Source organism: Dama dama, chromosome 11 (assembly GCF_033118175.1).
Source record: "Dama dama isolate Ldn47 chromosome 11, ASM3311817v1, whole genome shotgun sequence".
NCBI classification, from domain to species: Eukaryota; Metazoa; Chordata; class Mammalia; order Artiodactyla; family Cervidae; genus Dama; species Dama dama.
Genome location: NC_083691.1, coordinates 83,730,630 through 83,756,702, shown reverse-complemented (window position 1 = coordinate 83,756,702; position 26,073 = coordinate 83,730,630). Strand labels below are relative to the sequence as shown.

General features: G+C 37.6%; 1 protein-coding gene across 5 annotated transcripts in view; it reads right to left on the bottom strand.

Annotated features, from left to right (window-relative positions):
- Positions 1-26,073, bottom strand: part of PRKD3 (protein kinase D3) — an 87,592-nt gene that overhangs the window by 8,074 nt on the left and 53,445 nt on the right. For 4 of the 5 annotated variants that reach the window (XM_061155590.1, XM_061155594.1, XM_061155591.1 and 1 more), the window contains 10 exons: positions 23,156-23,339; positions 20,880-21,003; positions 12,947-13,024; positions 11,546-11,822; positions 11,312-11,386; positions 8,743-8,795; positions 6,648-6,720; positions 5,506-5,612; positions 577-738; positions 230-328 (listed from right to left, as the gene is read on the bottom strand). In XM_061155590.1, the coding sequence (XP_061011573.1) occupies positions 230-328; positions 577-738; positions 5,506-5,612; positions 6,648-6,720; positions 8,743-8,795; positions 11,312-11,386; positions 11,546-11,822; positions 12,947-13,024; positions 20,880-21,003; positions 23,156-23,339 (1,232 nt within the window). The remainder of the gene's footprint in view (positions 1-229; positions 329-576; positions 739-5,505; positions 5,613-6,647; positions 6,721-8,742; positions 8,796-11,311; positions 11,387-11,545; positions 11,823-12,946; positions 13,025-20,879; positions 21,004-23,155; positions 23,340-26,073) is intronic. The other variant, XM_061155592.1, reaches the window with a different exon arrangement.

Sequence of the window (26,073 nt, the reverse complement as noted above, 5' to 3'; positions counted from 1 at the left end):
TAAAAAGTCATTAGGTGTAGAAAGTCTTCATGAAAACAAACAATATATCAATAATTAGTAAAATGTGAATTCAAATTATTCAGGTATAAATCCTCCCCGGTAGTTACATGCTAAAACCTTTATTTCTGTAGTTATGAATTTAATCTGCCTTTCATTACACGTGTGCTTCATAATTCTGTCACAGATACTTAAAAACCATACTTTAAAAAGGTTCTGGAGAATATCTCACCTGAGGAAATGGCTCTGCTGATGCAAGCAGCACATTTTCTGGCTTTAAATCACAGTGCACAATATTCTTAAAATGTAGATTCCTCAAAGCAACAAGTATCTGTTATTGAAGAAAACAGAATTGTTTTCTGTTCCTGGAAAAGTCACAGCTAAATCCTAATTGGACCCCCCCAAATGGTATAATAATTTGAAAAGTCCATTACAGTTCATCAAGATTTAACTGAAGTGTTACTGTCTTCTTCAAAGTAACAATACCCACAATATCCCGATATATGAAAAGCACTACTATTTCTCATAGTCCTTAATTTTTCTCTAGTTTCAAAAAAAAAAAAAAGTTTTAAAAAATACCTGTGTGACCATGAATTTAGTTATTCGTTCTGGAAGTCGACTTTTCTCGCTAGATAAAATCATTTCCAGCATATCTCCATGTAGCTTTTCCATCACTACAAAAACTCGTTCCGGGGTTTCGAACATACATTCCAGGTTTACAATCCCAGGATGGTGCAAATTCTGAAGAGTTGCAGGACATTATGTGACCAACTTGAGTAAAGTTTTACTATGCAAATGCAAGTATCTAACAATGTGCTGCAATTAATTGTATGGAATAATGGCACAAAAGATAGCTCAGAAAAATAAAAGCAAACAAAAAGGATCACAGAGTTTGATTTTCAAAGTTCTGTACTGAAGAGAAGATGCACAGGAAGGGGAAGAATGTCTTCCCAGTTTGATTATAAAACTGCCCTTGTCCATTACTGCTTCTTTTCCTTTCTTCTCATCTTTTTAATCTTCTGATGGTACTCTAACTTATCCTATCCACAAATAGGCACCAACTGCCAATCAAAGTTTTAGCCAATTACACAGAGTTTTGGTTCTTCAGGGCTGTTTGTAAAGGTCTTAGCTCAACAGGTAGCTCTGTCTTTAAGGTAGTTATTTATCTAAGTCCTGATCTCGTATTGCATCTTGATCTTGTCTTCCCTCTTTCAGGTTCAGCATCTCTACCACGATCACCCCGTTTTTCTTAAGCACTACTAGGCTCACAGGTTGGGGCTTCCCTGATAGCTCAGTTGGTAAAGAATCTGCCTGCAATGCAGGAGACCCCAGTTAGGGGTCGGGAAGATCTGCTGGGGAAGGGATAGGCTACCCACTCCAGTATTCTTGGGCTTCCCTTATGGCTCTGCTCATAAAGCATTCACCTGCAATGCGGGAGACCTGGGTTGGGAAGATCCCCTGGAGAAGGGAAAGGCTACCCACTCCAGTATTCTGGCCTGGAGAATTCCATGGACTGTATAGTCCATGGGGTCACAAAGAGTTGGACATGACTTAGTGACTTTCACTTTCAGGCTCACAGGTTGGAAAAATACAAAGCTGAATGTGTTACTGTTGGGGGAAAAAAAAAAAGCAAACTATCTTACTGGTATTAAAAACAAACAAACAAACAAAAAAAACTTCCTCAAAAGTGAATTTGAGAAGCCAGCCATACTCAAAAACATTTAATGGTTCTTTATTTCAGGACATAAATCTAAATTCCTGGATGAATTTTAATATCTTCAATAACCTGGCTTCATTTTTCTTATTCAAACTTAAATATGTTCTTAAATACTGGCACAAGTGATTAAATGTTTTAATCCTTATTAACAGAAGTAATTTTTTTCTTATGCTTTTCTTCTCACACTATGGATATCTAATTATGCCAAGAGGGCAAACTTTTTTCCAGCCTGTGTGAAGTTGGGCTTCATGTCTAGAATGTGTTTTGAACGCACCATCATTCTCAGTTCCCACCGTAATGCCTTATTTTCGCTCACACCACCTCCTTGTGGACTGTAGCAGCTGCCCCGCACTGTCCATGCAGCAGTGCTTATCCCCCGGTACCATATCACATGTACACTTATCTTACTCTATACTACAGTATTGACAACAAAGACCGTGTCTTAGTCATTTTTAGCTTAACTTCTGAATCATGGTTGGTGTTTTAAAAGTGTTTAGAAAATGCACAGCAAGCACAAAATAAATATTGTTTATAATCAGCTTAAAACAATTTGATGGTGTTCCAGGTGGCAAAATAAAAAGTGATACAATCTTATAGTAGATAAAAAGTGAAATACCCCAGTGGTGGGGCGTGATAATGGCAGTAAGCAGAAGATTCAAAACGTCCTAACTCTGATCAACTTTAGAGTGTGGCTGGCTGTCCCCTATACAGTGTAGTCAGATTACCTCTCAAGTTTCTCGCCCCCAACCCCTACCATCCTTGAGAACATATGCATGGACACACAAAAAGAGAAGTATGCTGTACCATAATTTTTATTAACAACTTCTATTTGTTTAATGTCCTATTTCCTCTGGAGTCTGTTTTGATAAATTATAGTTTCATAGAGAATTAATCATTTTTCCAGGCTTTCAAGTTTATCTAATAGAGCTGCACAAAATAGTATCTTATTGAGTGAAAGTCTCTCAGTCATGTCCCAATCTTTGTGACCCCATGGACTATACAGTCCATGGAATTCTCCAGGCCGGAATACTGGAGTGGGTAGCTTTTCCTTTCTTCAGGGGATCTTCCCAACCCAGGGATTGAACCCGTGTCTCCTGCATTGCAGGCGGATTCTTTACTAGCTGAGCCACCAAGATAGTATCTTAAGATTTCCTTAATTTTCTTCAGTATTTGTGATCATCCTCCCAAAATGTTTTTGTATTTTCTTATATTTTGATTCAGTTGGACACTTATTTTGTTGTTATTCCACCCACATAGCTAACCAGCTTTTGGATTGTACTAAATTTATTAACTTCGAGTTTTATCTTTGTTAATTGTTTTCCTCAGGTTGACTGTTCATCCTTTAACTTGAGTTGCACTCATTTATTTTCATTACTTCCTCATTAAGTATTTGACATTTCTATGAGTAGTAGTTTAAAAACTCTGATAAACAGTATTTTCACAATTATTTTCTAAATACTTGGGGCATGATTTTGCTCTCTGATTCAAGAATTAAGACTTTAAAAAGTTTTTTTCAGGTGGTGGGAGATTTTTTTCCCCCAATTTTATAATCTCCTTGCAGTTTTAATACATTAAGATAAAAAACTGTTTTTTTTTTTTTTTTTTTAGCTAATAAAGTATTTATTTATTTGTGGGTACAGAGTTCAATATAAACTGGTTAGATCTACCTTATAATGTTTAGGCCTCTTCTGTTCTTATTAGCTTTGTCTACTTCATCTGTCATGGACAACTATGTATCTGTCTGTTCTTCCCTGTATGGTCACTAGTTTTCCTTTAAAGTTATTGACGTCATTTGGTTTAGCGTGATTTGCACTCTTCTATCGAGAGTGCCATTCCTAATTCACTTCATGTTTTCTATTGAATTAAATCTTACTAGATCATGATGCCCCGTCACTTCCTTCTATCTGAGAGAAACCCAGAGAGGCTATCATGACTGTAGACCTCAGAAACAGCCAGCAAAACCAGTTTTTGTTGTGGTGCCTCTTCCTACATTTGCCCAGTCCATCTCCACTGTTTTTGGAAAAATGTCTACCTATTTTGTACATCTGAATTCTCTTCTATCTATATTAGAGTATGCTTTTCTGTTTACCATTTTTCTTGTAGCTTCTGGGTGATTTCCAAGTAGAGAAGGGAAAAACACTGAATTTCCCATTTATATAGGGAGCCAGGAGAGCACTTCATCTTTTCTCCCACTACTCTACTACCCTCTTCAGGCAATAACAAAAGATTTTACATTACTTCATCCTTTTGAAATGAAAGTAACAAAATCCCCCATACTACAATTATTTAATTCTGTTCCCAGTCAGGCAATATCAATGAAAAGAACCAGAGTGATATAATAATAAAGTGTTTACATTGTATATTACCTGAAAATTCCTAAATTTAGTTATTAACATCTCCAATTGGTAACATGGGAAAAAATAAGCTTCAGTATTTAGTTCAGAGCTGTATTTGTGATCAAAGTTACAAGGAGAACTTATATCTGGAATCTGAAGTTTGACACAAATGAACATTTCTATGAAACAGACACAGACTCACAGAAATAAAGAACAGACTGGGGGAAAGGGGCGGGGGAAGGACAGATTAGGAGTTTGGGATGGCAGATGCAAACTAGTACACATAAGATGGATAAACATCAAGGTCCTACTGTACAGCATAGGGAACTATATTCAATATCCTGTGATAAACCATAATGGAGAAGAATATATATACATGTATAAACGAGTCACTTTGCTGTATAGAAGAAATTAACACAACACTGTAAATTAACTACAATAAAATTTAAAAAGGTGACAAGGAGAAATCAAGTCTTATGAATAAATCCTTAATATTTATTTTTTTGCATATAAACTGGATATTGAGAAAGAGTCCAAAATTAGATATGAAAAAAGATCTCTAACAATATTTTCAAATCCTAATGCAGAGTCTGAATGCTATATTCAGACTATTTTAAAGGTAGCTTCATAGGAGGAGGCAGCCTTGAAGTGACCACATGTAGCTTGTAGACCACCATCTTTTGATCATCTGGGAAAAAGTGAGGCAGATGTTACTAATAGTGATCAGTAATGTAATAAATGTAAAATCAATTACATGTTTACAACTTTCTTACCTTCTCCAAAGAAGCACCAAGTTCAACAGGCTGTGTCTTCTTGAACTTCACCCACAAGCAAATAGGGCTCTGACAGCATTAACTATTACATTTTCTTAAATACCATGCAAAAGCTACACAATGAATCAATAAACATTTACATATTATAAATTAAATGTATTCAGAAAAATAAAGCTAACTTTTAATTTTCTACATGACTTCCAAAAGAGATAAACATGTTACATGAGAATAAAAACTCACAGTAATTTATTTTATGGAATTTAACTCACTGCCAATATATCTTTAAAAGTATACCTCCATGGACTAAACAGTTATAATGAAATGCAGTGGCAGAAGTATCAAAGTGTTTTTAGTTCATGGAGTGATGAGTTAAGAATGAAATTTGAGCTTTTTTTAAGACTTTACTTATGAAAATGTAAACACATTTACTTATGAAAATGTGTTCCAAACAACCTACTACCATAATGTCAATCCTTTTGACTCCTAGATTACTGTAACCTAATTTTGCCTTTTTTAAATAAAGGGGGAGTTAATTAAGAAGCTCACCGGCCTCTCACTGAGCCAAAATGTTATAAAATGCAAACAAAGAAAAGAAAAACCAAATCTTACCAGTTCACTAGACAGACTTGGATTTAAAAACTCATAAATCAAAAATTAAAACCAATACAAAGCAACTTTTTACCTGTAAAATAGCCACTTCATTACGGAGCTGACTTTCCTGTTTTGTGGGGAATCTCATCTTATCAATTACTTTAATAGCCACATCCCTTCCAGTCTTTCTGTGTTTTCCTATTTTTCAAAAAAGTACAGGTAAGAAAGAAGATGCAAATTAATGTCACATACAATACAGAAGTTTCATTAAGAAGCTGTTGACAAACTAATATGTATTTACTTGTTTTTTTTTTGTATTTTTGTATTTTTCCTTTTCTATTTTTTAGGGGGCAGGCTTATTTTGTCTTTCTCCATTACTCACCTATAATTACAATAATTTTCCCTTATAGTAACTGCCTCTAATAAAGGCTGTTTTATTATTTGAAATAGCAGGAAATTTGAATGAACTTGTCTGCTGAAAAATAATCCACCTTATTAAATAAATGAAAGTTAATTATGTGACTTAGTCTTCAGAAATTCTGTCAAGATAGAAACACTGTACCATGGAATTCATTTTATTCTAAGTTCCTTGGATCAGCAGAGTGATTTAACTATGTATTAGGGCAAATCTTCAAGTAGAAAAGCCAACTAGTAGTGGTAAGGAATGCAAAGGATTCACATTACTTTTCTACCTTGCATCATAGCTTGTAAAGTAGCTTTACATATATTAATGAATATACAGGCCAGGTTGTTTAAGCCCCATTAAACTGATGAAGATACTGAGGCACAGCGAGGTTAAAAGGCTTCGGCAATGTAAGTCAGAGAGCGAGATAAGATTTCAGGTGTTCAGACCTGATACACCATTTGTGCCAACCACAGACAAATGGGCAACTGTGTGGGAAAACCAGCGGGGCACATACTTCAATAAATGAACTCTCAGAGTCCAACATAAACTTCAAACCACACAAACATCTTTTTGTGTAAGCTACAAGAAAAGATGAAAACTACTGTGAATTTTCTGATTCTCTGTTTCTTTTTAAAAAGTTTTCAATTTAAATTAAGAAATTAATACTAAGTTATAGTGAAAAGGGCTTATCTAAAACTATGCAGATTAATCTCTGAGGAAGAAACCACTTGCAAAACTGTGACAAGATGCTAACAACTGGCAGATGGTTTTTAAACTTCCTAATTTTCTACATTATCTACAACATGCAAAAGGCTGCAACTGCTTACCTCCATAGACAATACCAAACTGGCCTGAACCAAGCACCTCATCTGCAAAGATTTGGTAAACGGTACTGATGTCCTATTTGGGAAAGAATAAGTGTTATTAGTTCCATGAAACCACGTTAATATCTCTGATTCTTTTCATTCAAATACTTAAATACATTTCAGTTTTTATGGTTGAGGGATTTCTTTTTCATAAAATACTTTATGAAATACAGGCATTCTCTGTCCTAAAAAAGACCAACTTTACTGTAACTCTTAATGTACAACTATAATGTATTCTGTAAGAAGACCACTGGGGGAAAAATGATTTGATTTAAAAAATATATTTATTAAGTAGTGATCTATAAAAAGTAAATTAACATAAAAAATTAAGAAGAAAGTTTTACCAACTTTACTATTAAAGAGATTTGCTATCTTTGACTTGAAAGAAAAACTCAAAGTTTTGTATTATTGAGATCAGACTTATTTTGAAAGACAGATGAAAAGAATATGTGTAACTCATATCCACTCCTCATCTTCTTCCTTCCCTTTCCTTTTTTTGTTCCATTAATGGTTGTTGCTGTCAGAATATTTTTACAAAGCATTCTCCAATCCTTTCCACAGATCCTCGGTCAAGGTCTCATCTGGGTACGTGCTACAGTCTCCATGAAGCCAGGGACTACACCTATTTTGTTCAATGTTACATTCCCAGACAGTGCCTTCTCATGGTAATCACTGGATTGAGTAAACCAAGTTTATTCAAGGTCTCATTCCCTCATTAGTAAAGCAGATATAATAACATCTATCTTACTGGATTTTTAAGTGAATTAAATGAAGATATACAAAGTGTCAAGTCTAGTGCCTGGCATATAAAAATCAGTACTTCTACAAACCCTAATTTCCATTTAAATTAGGTAATCTTAAATAAGCTGAACTCCCTGGGACTTGGTCTTTTCATCTGTAAAAATGAAATGAGAAAACTTCTTTCTCTCTCCAGTAATCTGGTTCCTATACTACCTACCAACCCGCTCCAATATTCTTGCCTGGAGAGTCCCATGGACAGAGAAGCCTGGAAGGCTACTGTTCATGGGGTCGGACATGACTGAATCGACTACACATCCACACATACCACCTGGACAAGAGACACACACGTCCAGTCTCCTTAAAACCCTCTAGCTCCCATAACACTACTGGATATCCAGTTTCTACTACAGTCTTAGAAAACCTAACATACATGTGTTACTAAACAGTAACAGCTGGATGCCCCAAGCTGAACAGTAAGAGAGATGTGAATCAAATAAATTTATATACAACTTTTGGACTTCTTTTTCTAGCCTTTTTTCTAACTAATCCAGGAGCTGGCAAACTAGGCTTGTGGGCCAAATCCAGCCTGCTGCCTCTTTCTGTATGGCTCCTGAACTAAGAACAGTTTACCTTTCTAAATGGTTGAAAAAAATCAAAATGATGTCATCTTCTGAAACATGAAATTACATGAAATTCAAATATAAGTGTTCACAAAAAAACTTATACTGGAAAACAGTCTAACTCATTCCTTTATGTACTGCCTGTGGCCTTCTCACAACAGCAGCAGAGTTGAGTTCGTAACTGTACATGGTCTTCAAAGCCTAAAATATTTACTTCCATCCCCTTACACAAAGTGTGCTGACCCCTACAGGTACCAGCTAAACTAAGTCCTCACTCTGCCTTAAAATCCTGCATTTTCTGCTTCTCTGTACTTTCATGAAATGTTCTCTCACCGCCAGCCTCTCAGCAGTCGTGTCAAAACTCTTTTTAAGTATATTTCAAGTTTTACTTCCTTTAGGAAGTTTTCTCTGCTCTGAGCCAGAAAGTAGCCTCTCTCTTCTCTTTGAACTAGTCTACCACTCTGTAATATTCTATGAAAAAGTTAACTTTATTTTCATAATTTAAAAGGAAACTGCCTCAGTTTCCTTCATAAAGCAGAACTCCTCCAGGAAGTTATCACCCACACAGTTCAGTCTGGTGTCTTCAGGCAAACTGCACAGTGCTCTGGGTTATAAACTTATTTTCTAGTAAGAGTTTCACATTTTATTTTCCTTAATTACCCAATCTGCATATTTTAGCTGTAATATTTACTTACCACATTCTCTTGGATCTGACAATTAGATACAGAGATACTGGTAGACAAATCTTCTGTAAAATGAATGATGTATGGGGAAAAAAACTGTTAGTATATAACTTAGTAATACTAATATTTACTGACATGTGAAAGCTTACAGTGCATTAAATTTTAAAAACTAGCTAACATACAGTTAATATCATTACATTAAAACAAAATTTATCCATAAACAATACTAATCCAGCAACAGGAAACTGGTAAAATAGAATATACATCCATACAAAAGAATACTGTCTACAAATTTAAGGATGTAGGGCTGTAAGTACTGAGTCAGAAAGCTATTTATATTATTAAGTTAAAAAGGTAAGTTTCAAGGTAGTGGCATATGAATCAAAACAAACAAAATATGATCACTTCTGGTGAGTGAGAGAGATGGGGTTGAAGAACAAAGGTTTTTTTATATGCTTCTAGACTGTTTAAAAAATGTATAGAAAGTATGCATATAAACCTATATAATTTTGAAATATATCTGATATATATTAAATAGTTCACAAAATCAAGTTGTAAAAAGATCATACATCTTTTACAACAAAAATGACTTTTTTTGTGAAAATAAAAATGTAACAAGACTGTACAAATAGAATAGACTCCCCTCTTCCCAAGCCATCCCCAAATCAAGAAATATACACCAAACTATTAATGGTTTTCTGAGGGGGGAGATATACGATTGGGAATAGGGGACATGTCACATGTATAGGGAAGAGTTTCCCATATTACATGTTTCTATAACGTTTAAACGTCTGTATGACTAGGTAAGCAAAGGAAGTAACTGACAAGAAAAATGGGAAATTAGGAAAGCAAAGCAAGAGACTAGTTCTCAAACATCCAGAATCTCAGTGATAACTCAAAGAAAAAGATACGAAATTTCTTTTATAATCCAAAATATAAAAACATAAAACTTCATTAAGAAGAAAATATAAGCAACTATACATCAAAAAATAAGTAAATGACTGTGGAAACTCCATTTTAAAGTATTAAGTCAATTTTAAACTACTTTAAATAACCCAAAAAATCAAGTATTAATGCAACAGAGCAAAAAAGCACAGCATCAACAAAATGAATGAGCCTAGACTCTGCTTTGCAGGAGTTCCAGTTTCCTAGTTTAAGTCAATATTTATTTTGTTTCAAAGGCCTCCACTGTCTTAACTCCACCCAGTTTTCACTTCCGTCGCTCCCCAGGAGAACTCTGCTCCAGGCTGGTTGTTGTAAGGACAGCAGCAACAGCATCAGCAGCAGTACAGTGACAGTGTCACTGCTAGGTCGGGAATGGTGCTAAGTGCATCATGTGCCATCATCATATCATCCTCCTTTTGGATGAGAGAACTGAAGAGGCCAAGCCTATGAAGCTAGTGAAGTGGCAGAACTGGGTTTTCATTGTCCCTTCGCCCTTCTACAGTCTGTCCTCAGGGACTTATAACCCGAGGGAAGAGTCCATGGATGGGCTTGAGAAGGACCCTAAATCCAATTATATATAAAATTTGTGTTATGTATCTGCATTATTTTCTGGGGTAAAAGGTCCAATTAGAATATCAGACAGTTCGAAAATCCCCTCAAATTTAAGAAACATGGTGATTATCCGTTTTACTCACCCTTTCAGAATCAATATTCAACACCAAACATTTTCATGGTCATTACCCTCATGCCTTTAATCACATGTCCCCTTAACTCCACGCACACCCCTAGGTCAGCGATGCCTACCCTAACTCACGTGAGACCCAAGGTTAAGGCCCACATCGCGCTCCTCTACCACGAAGCCCCCACTCACCTTCCTATCTGCATCTGAGTTCCTGAGGAATGCACCACTCCTCTTTGCACTCTACTGCTTCATGCACCTATTTCCCTTCCCAGCTTTAAAAATCTCTGTATTTCTTTTGTATTCTAGCTCAGGGCCTAGCATAATGCCAAGAAGAGGTATACTAAGTAGCATAGCTGAACTGAAATAAAAGGCATACAGAAACTGGTTGAGGGAATTCCCTGACCATCCAGGGGTTAGGACCCAGCGCTTTCACTGCTGGGTTCCATCCCTGGTTGGGGAACTAAGATCCCAGCTGTGCAATGCAGCTGAAAAAGAAAAGAAGCTGATGTCTCTTTCAATTTAAATGTATTTGCCTAATGAATGAAAGCTCTTTCGCCATAAATGACATAATGCTAATGGGGGGATGGGTGCAGGGAAGTGACATTTTACTATGGCTGTGTGATTAAGTATTCACTTGAAACTTAAAATAAATTTAGGTTTTATTTTATAAATTTTGTTGGTGCAAAGAACATGTGTTTCAATATTTTTTTAAAATGTTTCTGAATGTTTTAATTCAGTTAAAACAAATGCAGCATTTCTGACTTCAAACATTTATAACTACTATGTGAACACTTTACAACACTTTACAAACTATGCAACACTTTACAGACTGAAAATCCCACCATGAAGCACAATCCTAATACTAGTAGCTTACTTAACCCGTTTTGGTTCTCTTTCATTTAATGCTGACAACTCTATACAGTAGGTATTGTTACAGAAAAGCAAAGTACTTGCCAAGATCACATAACAGGTCAGCAGAGCCAAGATTTAAATGCAGGGAGACTTGACTGTGGAGCCTCACTCTGGGGACTGCAAGCACATACTATGACCAACATTATTTTATAAAGCAATTAACTAATGGTATTGATTACAAAAATGAAGCTTAAAACAAATACAGAAACACAACTGCACCCACAAAATGCTTAAGAACCAAAGGGGGAAAAAGTCATCAAGAAGCTTATTGCTTACTGTGATCTTTCCCTTGGCCTGGAGAAGTACAGACACTGGCTTGAGGCGTCACAGGCATGAGAGCTTGGCGAATTGCTTTTTCCCAGCTCTGTGCTACATCAAGTCCCACTCCAGTGGCAGCAAGAACAGGATTGTGAGAGCTGTCCCCATTGTTCTCACCAACAAAGTATACCATAGTATCAGTGATGATTTCAAAACAGTGTGGGTTGCTGCCTTGTGAAATGCTTGTGAAATCTTGTGGTGAAGATATGCGGAGAATTTCTGAAAGTGGAATTTCCTGAAGTAAAGAACTAAGCATTAGGAAACATGAATATGTGTTTTTTTTCCAAATACACTAAACAATCAAAGATATGCATTTCTAAAGAATACCATTAAAGACAAACACAAGCATGTGAATGTGGCACATGAACACACAGTCAAGTCTTATGAGGGTATCTGCTCTGAATGATTCACGTGTCCAGCAGTGACAAAGGCAGAGAGCATGGAGTATAATAACCAAGCTAGTAATTCAGGCCTGCAGCAGATCATTAGAAAGAAAGGATTTAGAAGGGCGGTTGCTGCTATAGCCAACACCTGCCATTTCCCAGCTGTCAGGAAGTCAACTCAACAACTACTCTACTGGCTGCTATCTGCAAGACATGGCCCCAAAGAAGAATGAGGCAGAAATAACAGCAGCAAAGGAGGATGTCAGTGTAACTGTAAGTGCTCTATTCTGGTTCTGTCCATAACTTTAACATTTATGTTTAGTCTACTTCCCAAAGCAGAAAGCTTCTTTAGAAAAATCCAACCAATTCAAAGCAATTCATTAGTCTCTATTTTCTTTCTTCCTGATACAATCGCTATACTAACAATTTTATCTGGTGTCAACTGGTGATATTGGCAAAATGTGGATCAAGTCGAGCAAAGAGAATTATATAAAGAAGAGCCAAACGAAGCATCTGGGAATTGGGGTCTAAGGTAAAATGGGAGAAATGCTGAATACCACAATGGCTTCTTCTGATCAGAATAATCATAGGACTTTTAATAGTCTAATCTAAATCACAGTTTAGTTGTCTTTTCGTATGCAAGGGTCAAGTCCCTTATATAAAATGGCTAGGCATCCACTGATATGGAGGACCACTTGGTACCCAGAAGGAAAAGAGCAGCAACCTGACAGGCAAGAAACAAAGAATCACACAACAACAACAAAAAATTTGGCAGCAAGGCTGTTCCAAGGGGTGAAACGGAGGGGTAGAGGATACTTGCTTTTACAAGGAACTTAACAGTGACTTCTAGAAACTATGTGAGGCAGAGCAATAATAGCTGTAATCCAATATAACAATTAATAAATATTACTTGGATATATTTGGAAAACACACAGTATTTTAATGTACATATTTTTAAAAGATGTGAAATTTTTACCTTATAATACTTTGATCCAGATTCGTTTTGAAACAGTGTAAGACATTTGCTGTCCAGTCTCCAATAATGCCTCTTTCTCTACAAAGAGCACAAAACTGTAAGGTTCAAAAGTAATTATTCCTCCAAAGTGTCTGAACTCTCCATTCCCTCTTGTCTCTTAAGTTTGTACTGATATAAAATTCATGAGCTCCAAAATGTGAAAAATTAAAAAGATATATAGTGAAAAGTATACTTCCATCATCACTCCTATCTCAAAGCAAACAATGTTATTAGGTTTTGTAGGTTTCAAGAATCTCATGCATGCACACAAAAATACGTATGTATGACACATGCAAATATGTAATTTACCCATGGACTAAATTTCTAAAGGATGCTTTACTGAGTCAAAAGATAAATGCATATGTAATTTTTCTTGACAGTGTTAAATTATTCCTCTATTTCTGGACCCAATTTATAGTCTCATCAGCAACATGAGTGTGCCTATTTACTCAAACCGTCACTAACACAGCATATTACTAACCCTTTTGAACCTGTGCTAAATAAACCTGTGATAAATAAAAACTAGTATTTTTGTTAACATACTCTAAAATTTATTTATTTAACTGAAAGATAATTCCTTTACAGAATTTTGTTGTTTTCTGTCAAACCTCAACATGAATCAGCCACAGGTATACATATATCCCCTCCCTTCTGGACCTCCCTCCCATCTACCTTCCTATCCCACCCATCTAGGTTGATAAAGAGCCCCTGTTTGAGTTTCCTGAGACATACAGAAAATTCCCATTGGCTATCTATTTTACATACGGTAATGTAAATTTCCATGTCACTCTCTCCATACATCTCACCCTCTCCTCCCCTCTCCCCATGTCCATAAGTCTGTTTCCATGTTTGTTTCTCCACTGCTGCCCTGCAAATAAATTCTTTAGTACCATTTTTCTAGATTCTGTACATGTGTTCAGTTCAGTTGCTCAGTCGTGTCTGACTTTGTGATCCCATAGACTGAAGCACACCAGGCCTCCCTGTCCACCACCAACTCCCAGAACCTACTCAAACTCATGTCCATTGCATCGGTGATGCCATCCAACCATCTCATCTTCTGTCGTCCCCTTCTCCTCCTGCCTTCAATCTTTCCCAGCAACAGGGTCTTTTCCAATGAACTGGTTCTTGGCATCAGGTGGCCAAAGTATTGGAGTTTCAGCTTCAGCATCAGTCCCTCCAATGAATATTCAGGACTGATTTCCTTTAGGATGGACTGGTTGGATTTCCCTGCAGTCCAAGGGACTCTCAAGAGTCTTCTCCAACACCACAGTTCAAAACCATCAATTCTTCGGTGCTCAGCTTTCTTTATAGTCCAACTCTCACATCCATACATGACTACTGGAAAAACCATCTCTTTAACTAGACGGACCTTTGTTGGCAAAGGAATGACAATGCTTTTTAATATGCTGTCTTGCTTGGTGATAGCTTTTCTTCCAAGGAGCAAGCGTCTTAATAGTATGGCTACAGTCACCATATGCAGTGATTTTGGAGCCCCCCAAAATAAGTCTCTCACTCTTCCCATTGTTTCCCCATCTATCTGCATGAAGTGATGGGACCGGATGCCATGATCTTCGTTTTCCGAATGTTGAGTTTCAAGCCTGCCTTTTCACTCTCCTCTTTCACATTCATCAAGAGGATCTTTAGTTTTTCACTTTCTGCCATGAGGGTGGTATCATCTGCATATCTGAGGTTATATATCTCCCAGCAATCGTGATTCCAGCTTGTGGTTCATCCAGTCCGGCATTTCGCATGATGTACTCTGCATATAAGTTAAATAAGCAGGGTGACAATACACAGCCTTTCCCGATTTGGAACCAGTCTGTTGTTCCATGTCTAGTTCTAACTGTTGCTTCTTGACCTGCATATGGATTTCTCAGGAGGCAGGTCAGGTGTTCTGGTATTCCCATCTTTTGAAGAATTTTCCACAGTTTGTTGTGATCCACACAGTCAAAGGATTTGGTGTAGTCAATAAAGCAGAAGTAGATGTTTTTCTGGAACGCTCTTGCTTTTTTGATGATCCAGTAGATGTTGGCAATTTGATCTCTGGTTCCTCTGCCTTTTCTAAATCCACTTTGAACATCTGAAAGTTCACGGTTCATGTATTGTTGAAGCCTGGCTTGGAGAATTTTGAGCATTACTTTGCTAGAGTGTGAGATGAGTGCAATTGTGCGGTAGTTTGAACAGTCTTTGGCATTGTCTTTCTTTGGGATTGGAATGAAAACTGACCTTTTCCAGTCCTGTGGCCACTGCTGAGTTTTACAGATTTGCTGGCATATTGAGTGCAGCACTTTCACAGCATCATCTTTTAGGATTTGAAACAGCTCAACTGGAATTCCATCACCTACACTAGCTTTGTTCATACTGATGCTTCCCAAGGCCCTCTTGACTTCGTATTCCATGATGTCTGGCTCTAGGTGAGTGATCATACCATTGTGGTTACCTGGGTCACAAAGATCTTTTTTAGATAGTTCTATGTATTCTTGCTGCCTCTTCTTAATATCTTCTGCTTCTGTTAGGTCCACACCATTTCTGTCCTTTATTGTGCTCATCTTTGCATGAAATGTTCCCTTGGTATCTCTAATTTTCTTCAAGAGATTGCTAATCTTTCCCATTCTATTGTTTTCCTCTATTTCTTTGCATTTATCACTGAGGAAGGCTTTCTCATCTCTCCTTGCTATTCTTTGGAACTCTGCATTCAAATGGGAATATCTTTCCTTTTCTCCTTTGCCTTTAACTTCTCTTCTTTTCTCAGCTATTTGTAAGGCCTCATCAAACAACCATTTGGCTTTTTTGCATTTGTTTTTATTGGGGAAGCTCTTGATCACTGCCTCCTGTACAAAGTTATGAATCTCCATACATAGTTCTTCAGGCACTCTATCAGATCTAATCCCTTGACTCTGTCACTTCCACTGTATAATCATAAGGGATTTGATTTAGGTCATACCTGAATGGTCTAGTGGTTTTCCCTACTTTGTTCAATTTAAGTCTGAATTTGGTAATAAGGAGTTCATGATCTGAGCCACAGTCAGCTCCCGGTCTTGTTTTGGCTGACTGTATAGAGCTTCTCCATCTTTGGCTGCAAAGAACACAATCAATCTGATTTCAGTGTTGACCATCTGGTGATGTCCATGTGTAGAGTCTTCTCCTGTGTTGTTGGAAGAGGGTGTTTGCTGTGACCAATGTGTTCTCTTTGCAAACTCTGTTAGCCTTTGCCGTGCTTCATTCTGTACTCCAAGGCCAAATTTGCCTATTACTCCAGGTATCTCTTGACTTCCAACTTTTGCATTCCAGCCCCTTATAATGAAAATGACACCTTTTTTGGGTGTTAGTTCTAGAAGGTCTTGTAGGTCATTCATTGAACTGTTCAACTTCAGCTTCTTCAGTGTTATTGGTCAGGGCACAGACTTGGATTACTGTGATACTGAATGGTGCCTTGAAAATGAACAGAGATCATTCTGTCATTTTTGAGATTGCATCCAAGTACTGCATTTTGGACTCTGTTGTTGACTATGATGGCTACTCCATTTTTTCTAAGGGATTCATCCCCACAGTAGCAGATATAATGGTCATCTGAATTAAATTCACCCATTCCAGTCCATTTTAGGTCACTGATTCCTAAAATGTCGATGTTCACTCTTGCCATCTCCTGTTTGACCACTTCCAATTTGCCTTGATTCATGGACCTAACATACCAGGTTCGTATGCAATACTGCTCTCTACAGCATAGGACTTTACTTCTGTCACCCGTCACATCCACAACTGGGTGTTGCTTTTGCTCTCGCGGTGCACCTGGGAAACCAAGTGGCTGGGACCAAGGAGGTGATTAACACACATGGCCCGCCTGAGACAGTGTGATCTCCAAGCAACTGTTTACCTGAGCTGCTCAGACCTGGGAAGGGCACAAAGCGCATGCCCGACCCACAGAGACTGAGCCAGAACTGTGTCTGAGTGTCTCCTGTGGAGGTACAGGTCAGCAGTGGCCTGCTGCAGGGGCTCTGGGTGCACAGACCTCGGTATGGCATAAGGCCTCTTGGAGGAGGTCACCATTAACCCCACCATAGAACCACCAGAACTTATACAGGACTGAGGAAAGACTCTGGGAGGGCACAAACAAAACCTTGTGTGCACCAGGTCCCAGGAGAAAGGAGCAGTGACCCCACAAGAAACTGACCCAGACATGCCCATGAGTGTCCAGGAGGCCCCGGCAGAGGCATGGATTGGCAGTGGCCCGCTGCAGGGTCGGAAGCACTGAGTGCGGCAGTGCGTGCATCAGGCCTTTTGAAGAAGGTTGCCATTATCTTCACTACCTCCACCAGAGTTTGGCCTCAGGTTAAGCAGCAGGGAGGGAACACAGCCCTGCCCATCAACAGAAAATTGGATTAAAGATTTACTGAACATCGCCCAACCATCAAAACAAGACCCAGTTTCCCCCTCAGTCAGTCTCTCCCATCAGGAAGCTTCCATAAGCCTCTTATCCTTCTCCACCAGAGGGCAGACAGAATGAAAACCACAATCACAGAAAACTAACCAATCTCATCACATGGACCACAGCCTTATCTAGCCCAACAAAACTATGAGCTATGCCATGCAGGGCCACCAATGACAGACGGGTCATGGCAGAGAGTTCTGACAAAACGTGGTCCACTGGAGAAAGGAATGGCAAACCACTTCAGTATTCTTGCCCTGAGAGCCCCATGAACAGTATGAATAGGCAAAAACGTATGACAAAAAGGTATAAACTCCCCAGGTTGGTAGGTGCCCAGTATGCTACTGGAGAAGAGTGGAGAAACATGCGTTAGTACATGATATTTATCTTTCTCTTTCTGACTTACTTCCCTCTGTATAATAGGTTCTAGGTTCATCCACCTCATTAGAACTGACTCAAATGTGTTCCTTTTTATGAGTGAGTCATATTCCATTGTGTATATGTACCACAACTTCTTCATCCATTAATCAGTTGATGGACATCTAGGTTGCTTCCATGTTCTAGCTACTGTAAATAGTGCTGTAATGAACAATGGGATACATTTAATTTCAGAGTGTATTTAGAAGTGGGATTGCTGGGTCATATGGTGGTTTTATTCCTAGTTTTTTTTAACAAATCTCCATACTGTCTTCCATAGTGGCTGTATCAATTTATATTCCCATCTAAGTGCCAGAGCGTTCCCTTTTCTCCACACCCTCTCCAGCATTTTTTATAGACATTTTGATGATGGCCATTCTGACTGGTGTGGGGGTGACAGCTCATGGTTGTTTTGATTTACATTTCTCTAATAATGAGTGATGTTGAGCATTTTTTCATGTGTGTTAGTCATCTGTATGTCTTCTTTGCAGAAATGTCTGTTTAGGTCTTTTTCCCACTTTTTTTTTTTTCCCTGCTTTTTGATTGGGTTGTTTCTTTTTCTGGTACTGAGTTGTATGCAATGCTTGTATATTCCGGAAATTAATCCTTTGTCAGTTGTTTCATTTGCTATTATTTTCTTCCACCCGGAGGGTTGTCTTTTCACCTTGCTTATAGTTTCCTCTGCTGTGCAAAAGCTTTGAAGTTTAATCAGGTCCCACTTGTTTACTTTTGTTTTTATGTCCATTACTCTAGGAGGTGGGCCATAGAGGATCTTGCTTTGATTTATGTCATTGAGTGTTCTGCCTATGTTTTCCTCTAAGAGTTTTATAGTTTCTGGTCTTACATTTAGGTCTTTAATCCATTTCGAGTTTTTATCTTTTAAATTTTTTTTTAAAGTTTTTATCTTTTTAATCTTCGGGTGTGGTGTTAGGAAGTGTTCTAATTTCATTCTTTTACATGTAGCTGTCCAGTTTTCCCAGCACCATTTATTGAAGAGGCTGTCTTTGCCCCATTGTATATTTTTGCCACCTTTGTCAGAATTAAGGCACCCACAGGTGCATGGGTTTATTTCTGGGCTTTCTACCTTCTCCCATTGGTCTGTATTTCTGTTTTGTCCCAGTACCACACTGCCGTGATGACTGCAGCTTTGTGGTGAACTCTGAGTCAGGAAGGCTGACTCCTCCAGCTCCATTCTTTCTCAGGACTGCTCTGGCTATGCAGCTAGTATACTATTTGGCTAGTATTTTCATAACATTTTAAATTGTAATTTTTTTATTAAAAATGAGATCAAGATCTTATGTTTAAGAGTGATCTGCATTTCCTTGTCTGAGACCTATCCAGATTCATTGCCTATTTTTCTATTGTGTTCTGTGTCGGAAAAAAACTTTTTCCAGTTTGTCATTTGTCTTTGTTTCTGTTCTTTGCCATAAAGCATTGTTTTTTTTTAAACATGTGTCTATATAACTATTTTTTTAAATTAACACTTTACTTTTTTGGAACAGTTTAAGGTTCATCACAAATTAAGGGGAAGGGGCAGAGATTTCCCATATATACTTCCTGTCCCTAGGCATGCATAATCCCAGACCCCATCAACACCCTTATCAGAGTGGTACAATGGTTACAACTGATGAATCTACACTTGACACATCATGATCATAAAAGTCCATAGGTTATATAATATGGCTCATTCTATGTGTCTGGACAAATGCATAATGACAAGTACCTATCATTATGGTATTACATCGAGTATTTTCACTGCCCTAAAAATTCTGTGTTCTACCTGTTCATTCCTACTTGTCCCCACCCTGTACCCTCCAGTTCTGCCTTTTCTAGAATAGCATATAGTTGGAATCATACAGTATGTAATCTTCTTACATTTGTTTCTTTCACTTAGCAATATACACTTAAGACTGCTCCAAGTCTTTTCATGGCTTGATAGCTCATTGCTTTTTAGTGCCGAATAACATTCCATTGTCTTCAGAACAGTTTATTTACCCATTTACCTACTGAAGGAGATCCATTATTTCCAGGTTTTTGGCAACTATGAATAAACCTATTATAAATATCTGTTTGCAGGTTTCCATGTGAATATAAGTTTTTATCTCCTTTGGGTAAACAGCAAGGAGTATGACTGCTAGATCATTTGGTAAAAAGCATTTTAGTTTTGCATGAAACTACTAAACTGTCTTCAAATGTTGGCAATACCATTTTGCATTCCTACCAGCAATCAAAGAAAGTTTCTGTTGCTCTACATCTTGTCACAATTTGGTGTTCTCAGTGTTTATGATTTTGGCTATTAGAATAGCAGCAGATGAGCAGCGGTGTCCCACTGTTTAATTTGCATTTGCCTGATGACATAAGATGTGGAGCATCATTTCATATGCTTATCTGCCACCTAGGTATCTTCTCTGGCAAGGTCTTCAGCACATTGTTTAATCAGGTTTTTAAGTTTTTTTACTGTTGAATTAAATTCTTTGTATATTTTGAAGAAGAGTCTTTTACAGATAGCTTTTTTGCATGTATTTCTTCCAAGTCTGTGGCTTGTCATCTCAATCTTTTAACACTGTCTTTTGCAGAGCAGAAGTTTGTGAAGTGAGAGTCGCTTAGTTGTGTTAGACTCTTTCGGACTCCATGGACTGTAGCCCACAAGGCTCCTCTGTCCATGGGATTCTCCAGGCAAGAATATTCGAGTGGATTGCTGTTCCCTTTTACAGGTTATCTTCCTGACCCACGGATTGAACCTGGGTCTCCTTCACTGCAGGCAGATTCTTAACCATCTGAGGCACCAGGGAGTATCAATTCTTTCTGAGATTGTGCATTTGGTGGTGTATCATCAGACTTGCTTTGAATCTCTACTGTTCTACCAATTTATAAAAAATAGTACATTACATATTTCACCTTTTAAATATTCCTTACATCCTAAATAAAAAGATGGTTCCAATGTACTATGATGTCTTAATATATATCTCATTGTCATTTTGACTTAAAAAACACACAAAGTAAAGCACATAACAGTTTCACTGCCATAATACGATGCCTGTGGCTACTGACCAGGGTGTCCCTGCTGGTGTAATGGACCATCCACCCTTCCTTCACCATGGTGCTGCTCTTCCTCTTTGTGTGCTTGATGGACTGGACGACCCTCATCAGCGGAATGTTATTGCTTGTTGATGGACTAAAAAATATTTTAAATTTATGACAAATATTTATAATGTTAACTTAAAAGATTATCAATACAGTAAACTGATCAAACCCTTTCAAAGATAATTAAACTAAAATTCCCCAAAATATCTTAGGAAGACAAACAATGGCTTAAGAAGAAAAAGATAAATTAATCCTGTTATGATGATACATAGTTAATTTATAAAAGACAAAGATAATACTGTTAAGGGAAGCACACTGACAAACTGTCCACCTTGGCCAGGCTCTCAAGTAACCATCTGCATGAGTTATTTTACAACAGGAGGTCCTAGTAAGGAACACAGAATAAGCACTACCAACCAGAAGAGTTCGGGAAAGGTCAAAAGGAGACACTGTGTGTCCGCCCACTTCCCAGAATCCCTCTTGCTAGCATCCATCTTGGCTGAGCGATGCGTGTGCCAACAGGAAGGACTCTGAGTCAGAATGATTGGCCAATGACAACCCGGAAATTAATCCCATCACAATAAAACCAGAGACTGCGAGCCATGTGGCAGAGCAGTTCTCCTGGGTTCCCTCACCCTCCTGCTCTCCACCCGGGTGCCCTTTCCCAGTTTAAAATCTCTTGCTTTGTCAGCATGTGTCTCCTCGGACAATTCATTTCCGAGTGTTGGACAAGAGCCCGCTCTTGGGGCCCTGGAGGGGGGCCCCCCTCTTCCTACAACAATACTGTAAGTCATCATTATTTGTCATCAATATTTCTGAAGGGCCACAAGACATAAGAAAGCAATGAAGAGCAGAAAGAATCCTCTCCGGTTGGCAAATCTGGAGCCTGAGAGAAGGTCTCATTTGGGATTGCTGCCAAAAATCATACCCTAGATAACATGACAAATTAATAAATTCATAACAAGACAAAATTCAAATATCAAATTCCATTATTCATGTTGTCAGCAACATTTACTAACAGAAGATACTGAAAGAAAAATGATTTACAGGTATTAGGAAAGTAAAAATAATAAATAATGAAATGAGTCAGATCAGGTAATACTGAAACATAGGTCAGAAACAGTGGAGCTGGAGAGAAAAGAGCACCTTGGCATAAGTGTGTGAAAAATACACTGCTTTTCAATTGAGTCTCAAACAGTTAAATACTTGCTCTTAAACTGTGAAGTACCCATGATTAGGAAACCAGCTTAGTTCTCTTAAGTCTCCTCCAATTTGGGCAAACATTTAGTTAATAATGATAATGATAATAATAGCTATAATTCAATGATAAGACAAACTGAATAAATGATTCAGCCATGTGAGACTGACAAATGACCCATTTTCTCTAAATACCTATTTGCTGCCACTGAAAAACAAAACCTGCTTGAAATGTTAACAGTGTATCACAAAGTAGTGTATCTTATAGGCTGTATCTAAAAAAACTGAATTTCTATAAATATAGGAGGATATATAAGTCTCATAATCCAGGAGCATTTTTACAAAGTGCTAACAGATGAACTGCAATATGAAAACTGCCCCCAAATTCATTACCATCATCTCTGTGCAGCATTCTCAGGTATAATTCTTACTGAGGTTTGCAACATTAGCTAACATCCTGTGTGAAGAAACTTGTTGCTTTACCTGACAGTCCAATGCTGGCACTTTGTGAAAGACTGATACACAGCTAGGTATCATTATCTAGACTGTATTTAAATAAAGCATTTTTCTTTTTAAGAAAACAGGATTCTCATACCTTCCCATCTTGAGTGGACAGCAAGAGGAATATAATTTATTTTGGAAAAATACTGTGGTACATGTAAAAGCATTAGCCACAATTTAACTGATTTTAAACTACATTTTTGGGGGGGGAATGAATTGGGAGATTGGGACTGACAAGCATATAGTACTGTATATGAAATAGATAACTAATGAGAACCAACTGTAGAGCACAAGGAACTCTACTCAATGCTCTGTGGTGATCTAAATGAGAAGGAAATCTAAAAAACAGGGGATATATGTGTATGTATAATTGATTAACTTTGCTATACAGCAGAAACTAACACCACTGTAAAGCAACTATACTTCAAGAAAAAAAATTACATTTTTAGGTTCCACTTAAAGAGATATGATTTTTTCTTTTTTAATAGAACTCCTGGACTGACCTTGCATTTGGAAATAGCTTGCAGTCCATACCCATGCATTACCTGATTGTTTTAACAGCTTCTTCGTCTCTTTCCACATCAAGATCAGATGGATCCAAGAAAAACATTTTATCTTCTGGGGGAGATGGTTCTTCCGTGTCATCCAAACCCCGACTACCATCACTGTTCATGTCACTACTGTCAACATCCATTGGTATATCTGTATCTGTTCCCAAAGTAGATGGTTCTGGCAAAGTTTTAAATGAATTCAGAATTTTACATTAATGGAATATCAATACACCTAAATAGAGACAGTATATCAAATGTGAAAACAAGTTTTAAAATTCTTAAATGAAATTACAGAAAAATATTTTTATATTCAAGATAAAGAAATATTCCTTAGGATGACAGAAGTGTAAAAACCATAAGGCAGAAAATTAATTTGATTGCATCAAAATTTTAAATTTTGATAATGACAAGACACTAGAAGCAAAGTAAAAGGTTAGCCACTATATTATAGACCTGGCCAGCTGATTTTCCACAAGTGTCTAAGACAATACAAGGAAAAAAGAATATTCTGTTCAGTATACGGTCATAGGACAAATGGGTATTTATATGCAAAAAAGGAAATTGGAAGTTCTCCTTAAATCAAATACAAAAATTAACTTAAAGTGGATCACAGACCTAAATATAAGAGTTTAATCTTATAAAACTCTTAAAAGAAAGCATAGGTGTAAACTTTGGGATAGTGAGTTAGGCAAAGCCTTCTTAGATATACCACCAAAAACCTAAATGACAAGAAAAAATAAATAAATTGGACTTCATCAAAATTTAAAACTTCTCTGCTAAAAATGACACCTCAAAGAAAGTGAAAAGGCAGAGCACAAAATGGTAGAAAGTATCTGCAAATCATGTATCAAATAAGTGACTTCTATCCAGAATATTTAAAGAATTCTTACAACTCAATAATAAAAAGATAAATAAATAACCTAGTTAAATGCGCAAAGGACCAGAAGAGATATCGCTCTGAAGCAGATGTAAAAATGACCAAGAGGTATATAAAAAGATACGCAATGTCAGTTAGCCATCTGGGAAATGCAAATCAAAACTATAATGAGACATCACTTCATACTCACTAGGATGGTGACAATCAAAACAACAGACAATTAACAAGTGGTGGAAAGGATACGTAGAAATGAGAATCCTCATACACTGCTGGTGGGAATGTAAAATGGAATGGCTGCTTTTGTAAACAGTTTGGCAGTCCTCAAAAAGTTAAACAGAGCTACCATATGACTCAACAGTTCCACTACTGGCTATCTACCCAAGTGGAATGGAAACACATGTAGTCAATTGTACTCAAATGTTCATAGCTGCCTTGTTCCTAATAGCTCCAAAATGGATACAACTCAAAGGACTATGGCTGGCTGGTGAATGAATGAATCAAGTGTGGAACATTCAGGCAGAGGAATATTACTCATCAATAAAAAAACAATGAAGTATCGATACATGCAACATGGATGAACCTTGAAAACATTATGCTAAGTGAAAGAAATTAGTCACAAAGACTACACATTCTATGATTCTATTTATATGAAATGTCTAGAAGGGACAAACTGATACAGATAAAAGTTGACTTAGTGGTTGCCAGGGGCTAGCACAGAAAAGTGGATGGGAAGTGACAATTAATTGGTATGGAGTTCTTCTCAGGATGATGAAAATGCTCTAAAATTAGGCTGTAGTGATGGCTGTATAACTGGGAATAAACTAAATGTGTGAACTGTACAGTATACAACTCATATGTCAATAAAGCTGACGAAGAATTAGTAGAATATATAACATGTGAACAGGTAGTTTAGAGAGAAAAAAAACTAATTAATTAAACAGTAAATATCTGAAAGAGATAAATGAACGCTAAAATAAATATAAATGGTATTTCATATCCACTTGTCAAAAGGTAGACAGGACGAAAATACATGAACTAGCTAAATCTAGAAAAGATTTCAATCATGTGGAAAAGCTGTATTAATTCTGAGCAACTGAAATGAAGAAACCAATCATGCTCTGTCAACTGTCTTAAACAGCAACCACAGAAAACATACCACATGAGAAAAGGTTAAACTCTTAAGGACACTAATTTCCACTCTTATGCTTTTCCTCCTATATCCATTCTCCAGGGAATCTTCCTAACCTAAGGATCAAACCTAGGGCTCCTGCACTGCAGGCAGATTCTTTACCATTTGAGCCACCAGGGAAGCCTTTCCTATAGAACACAGTTCAGTTCAGTTCAGTCGCTTAGTCGTGTCCAACTCTTTGTGACCCCATGAATCACAGCACGCCAGGTCTCCCTGTCCATCACCAACTCCCGGAGTTTATTCAAACTCATGTCCATCAAGTCGGTGATGCCATCCAGCCATCTCATCCTCTGTTGTCCCCTTCTCCTCCTGCCCCCAATCCCTCCCAGCATCAGGGTCTTTTCCAACGAGTCAACTCTTCGCATGAGGTGACCAAAGTATTGGAGTTTCAGCTTCAGCATCAGTCCTTCCAATGAACACTCAGGACTGATCTCCTTTAAGACGCACTGGTTGGATCTCCTTGCAGTCCAAGGGACTCTCAAGAGTCTTCTCCAACACCACAGTTCAAAAGCATCCATTTTTCGGCACTCAGCTCTCTTCACAGTCCAACTCTCTCATCCACCCATGACCACTAGAAAAATGATAGCCTTGACTAGACGGACCTTTGTTGGCAAAGTAATGTCTCTGCTTTTTGACTGTGGCTCAGATCATGAACTCCTTATTGCCAAATTCAGACTTAAATTGAAGAAAGTAGGGAAAACCACTAGACCATTCAGGTATGACCTAAACCAAATCCCTTATGATTATACAGTGGAAGTGAGAAATAGATTTAAGGGACCAGATCTGATAAGAGTACCTGATGAACTATGGACAGAAGTTTGTGACACTGTACAGGAGACAGGGATC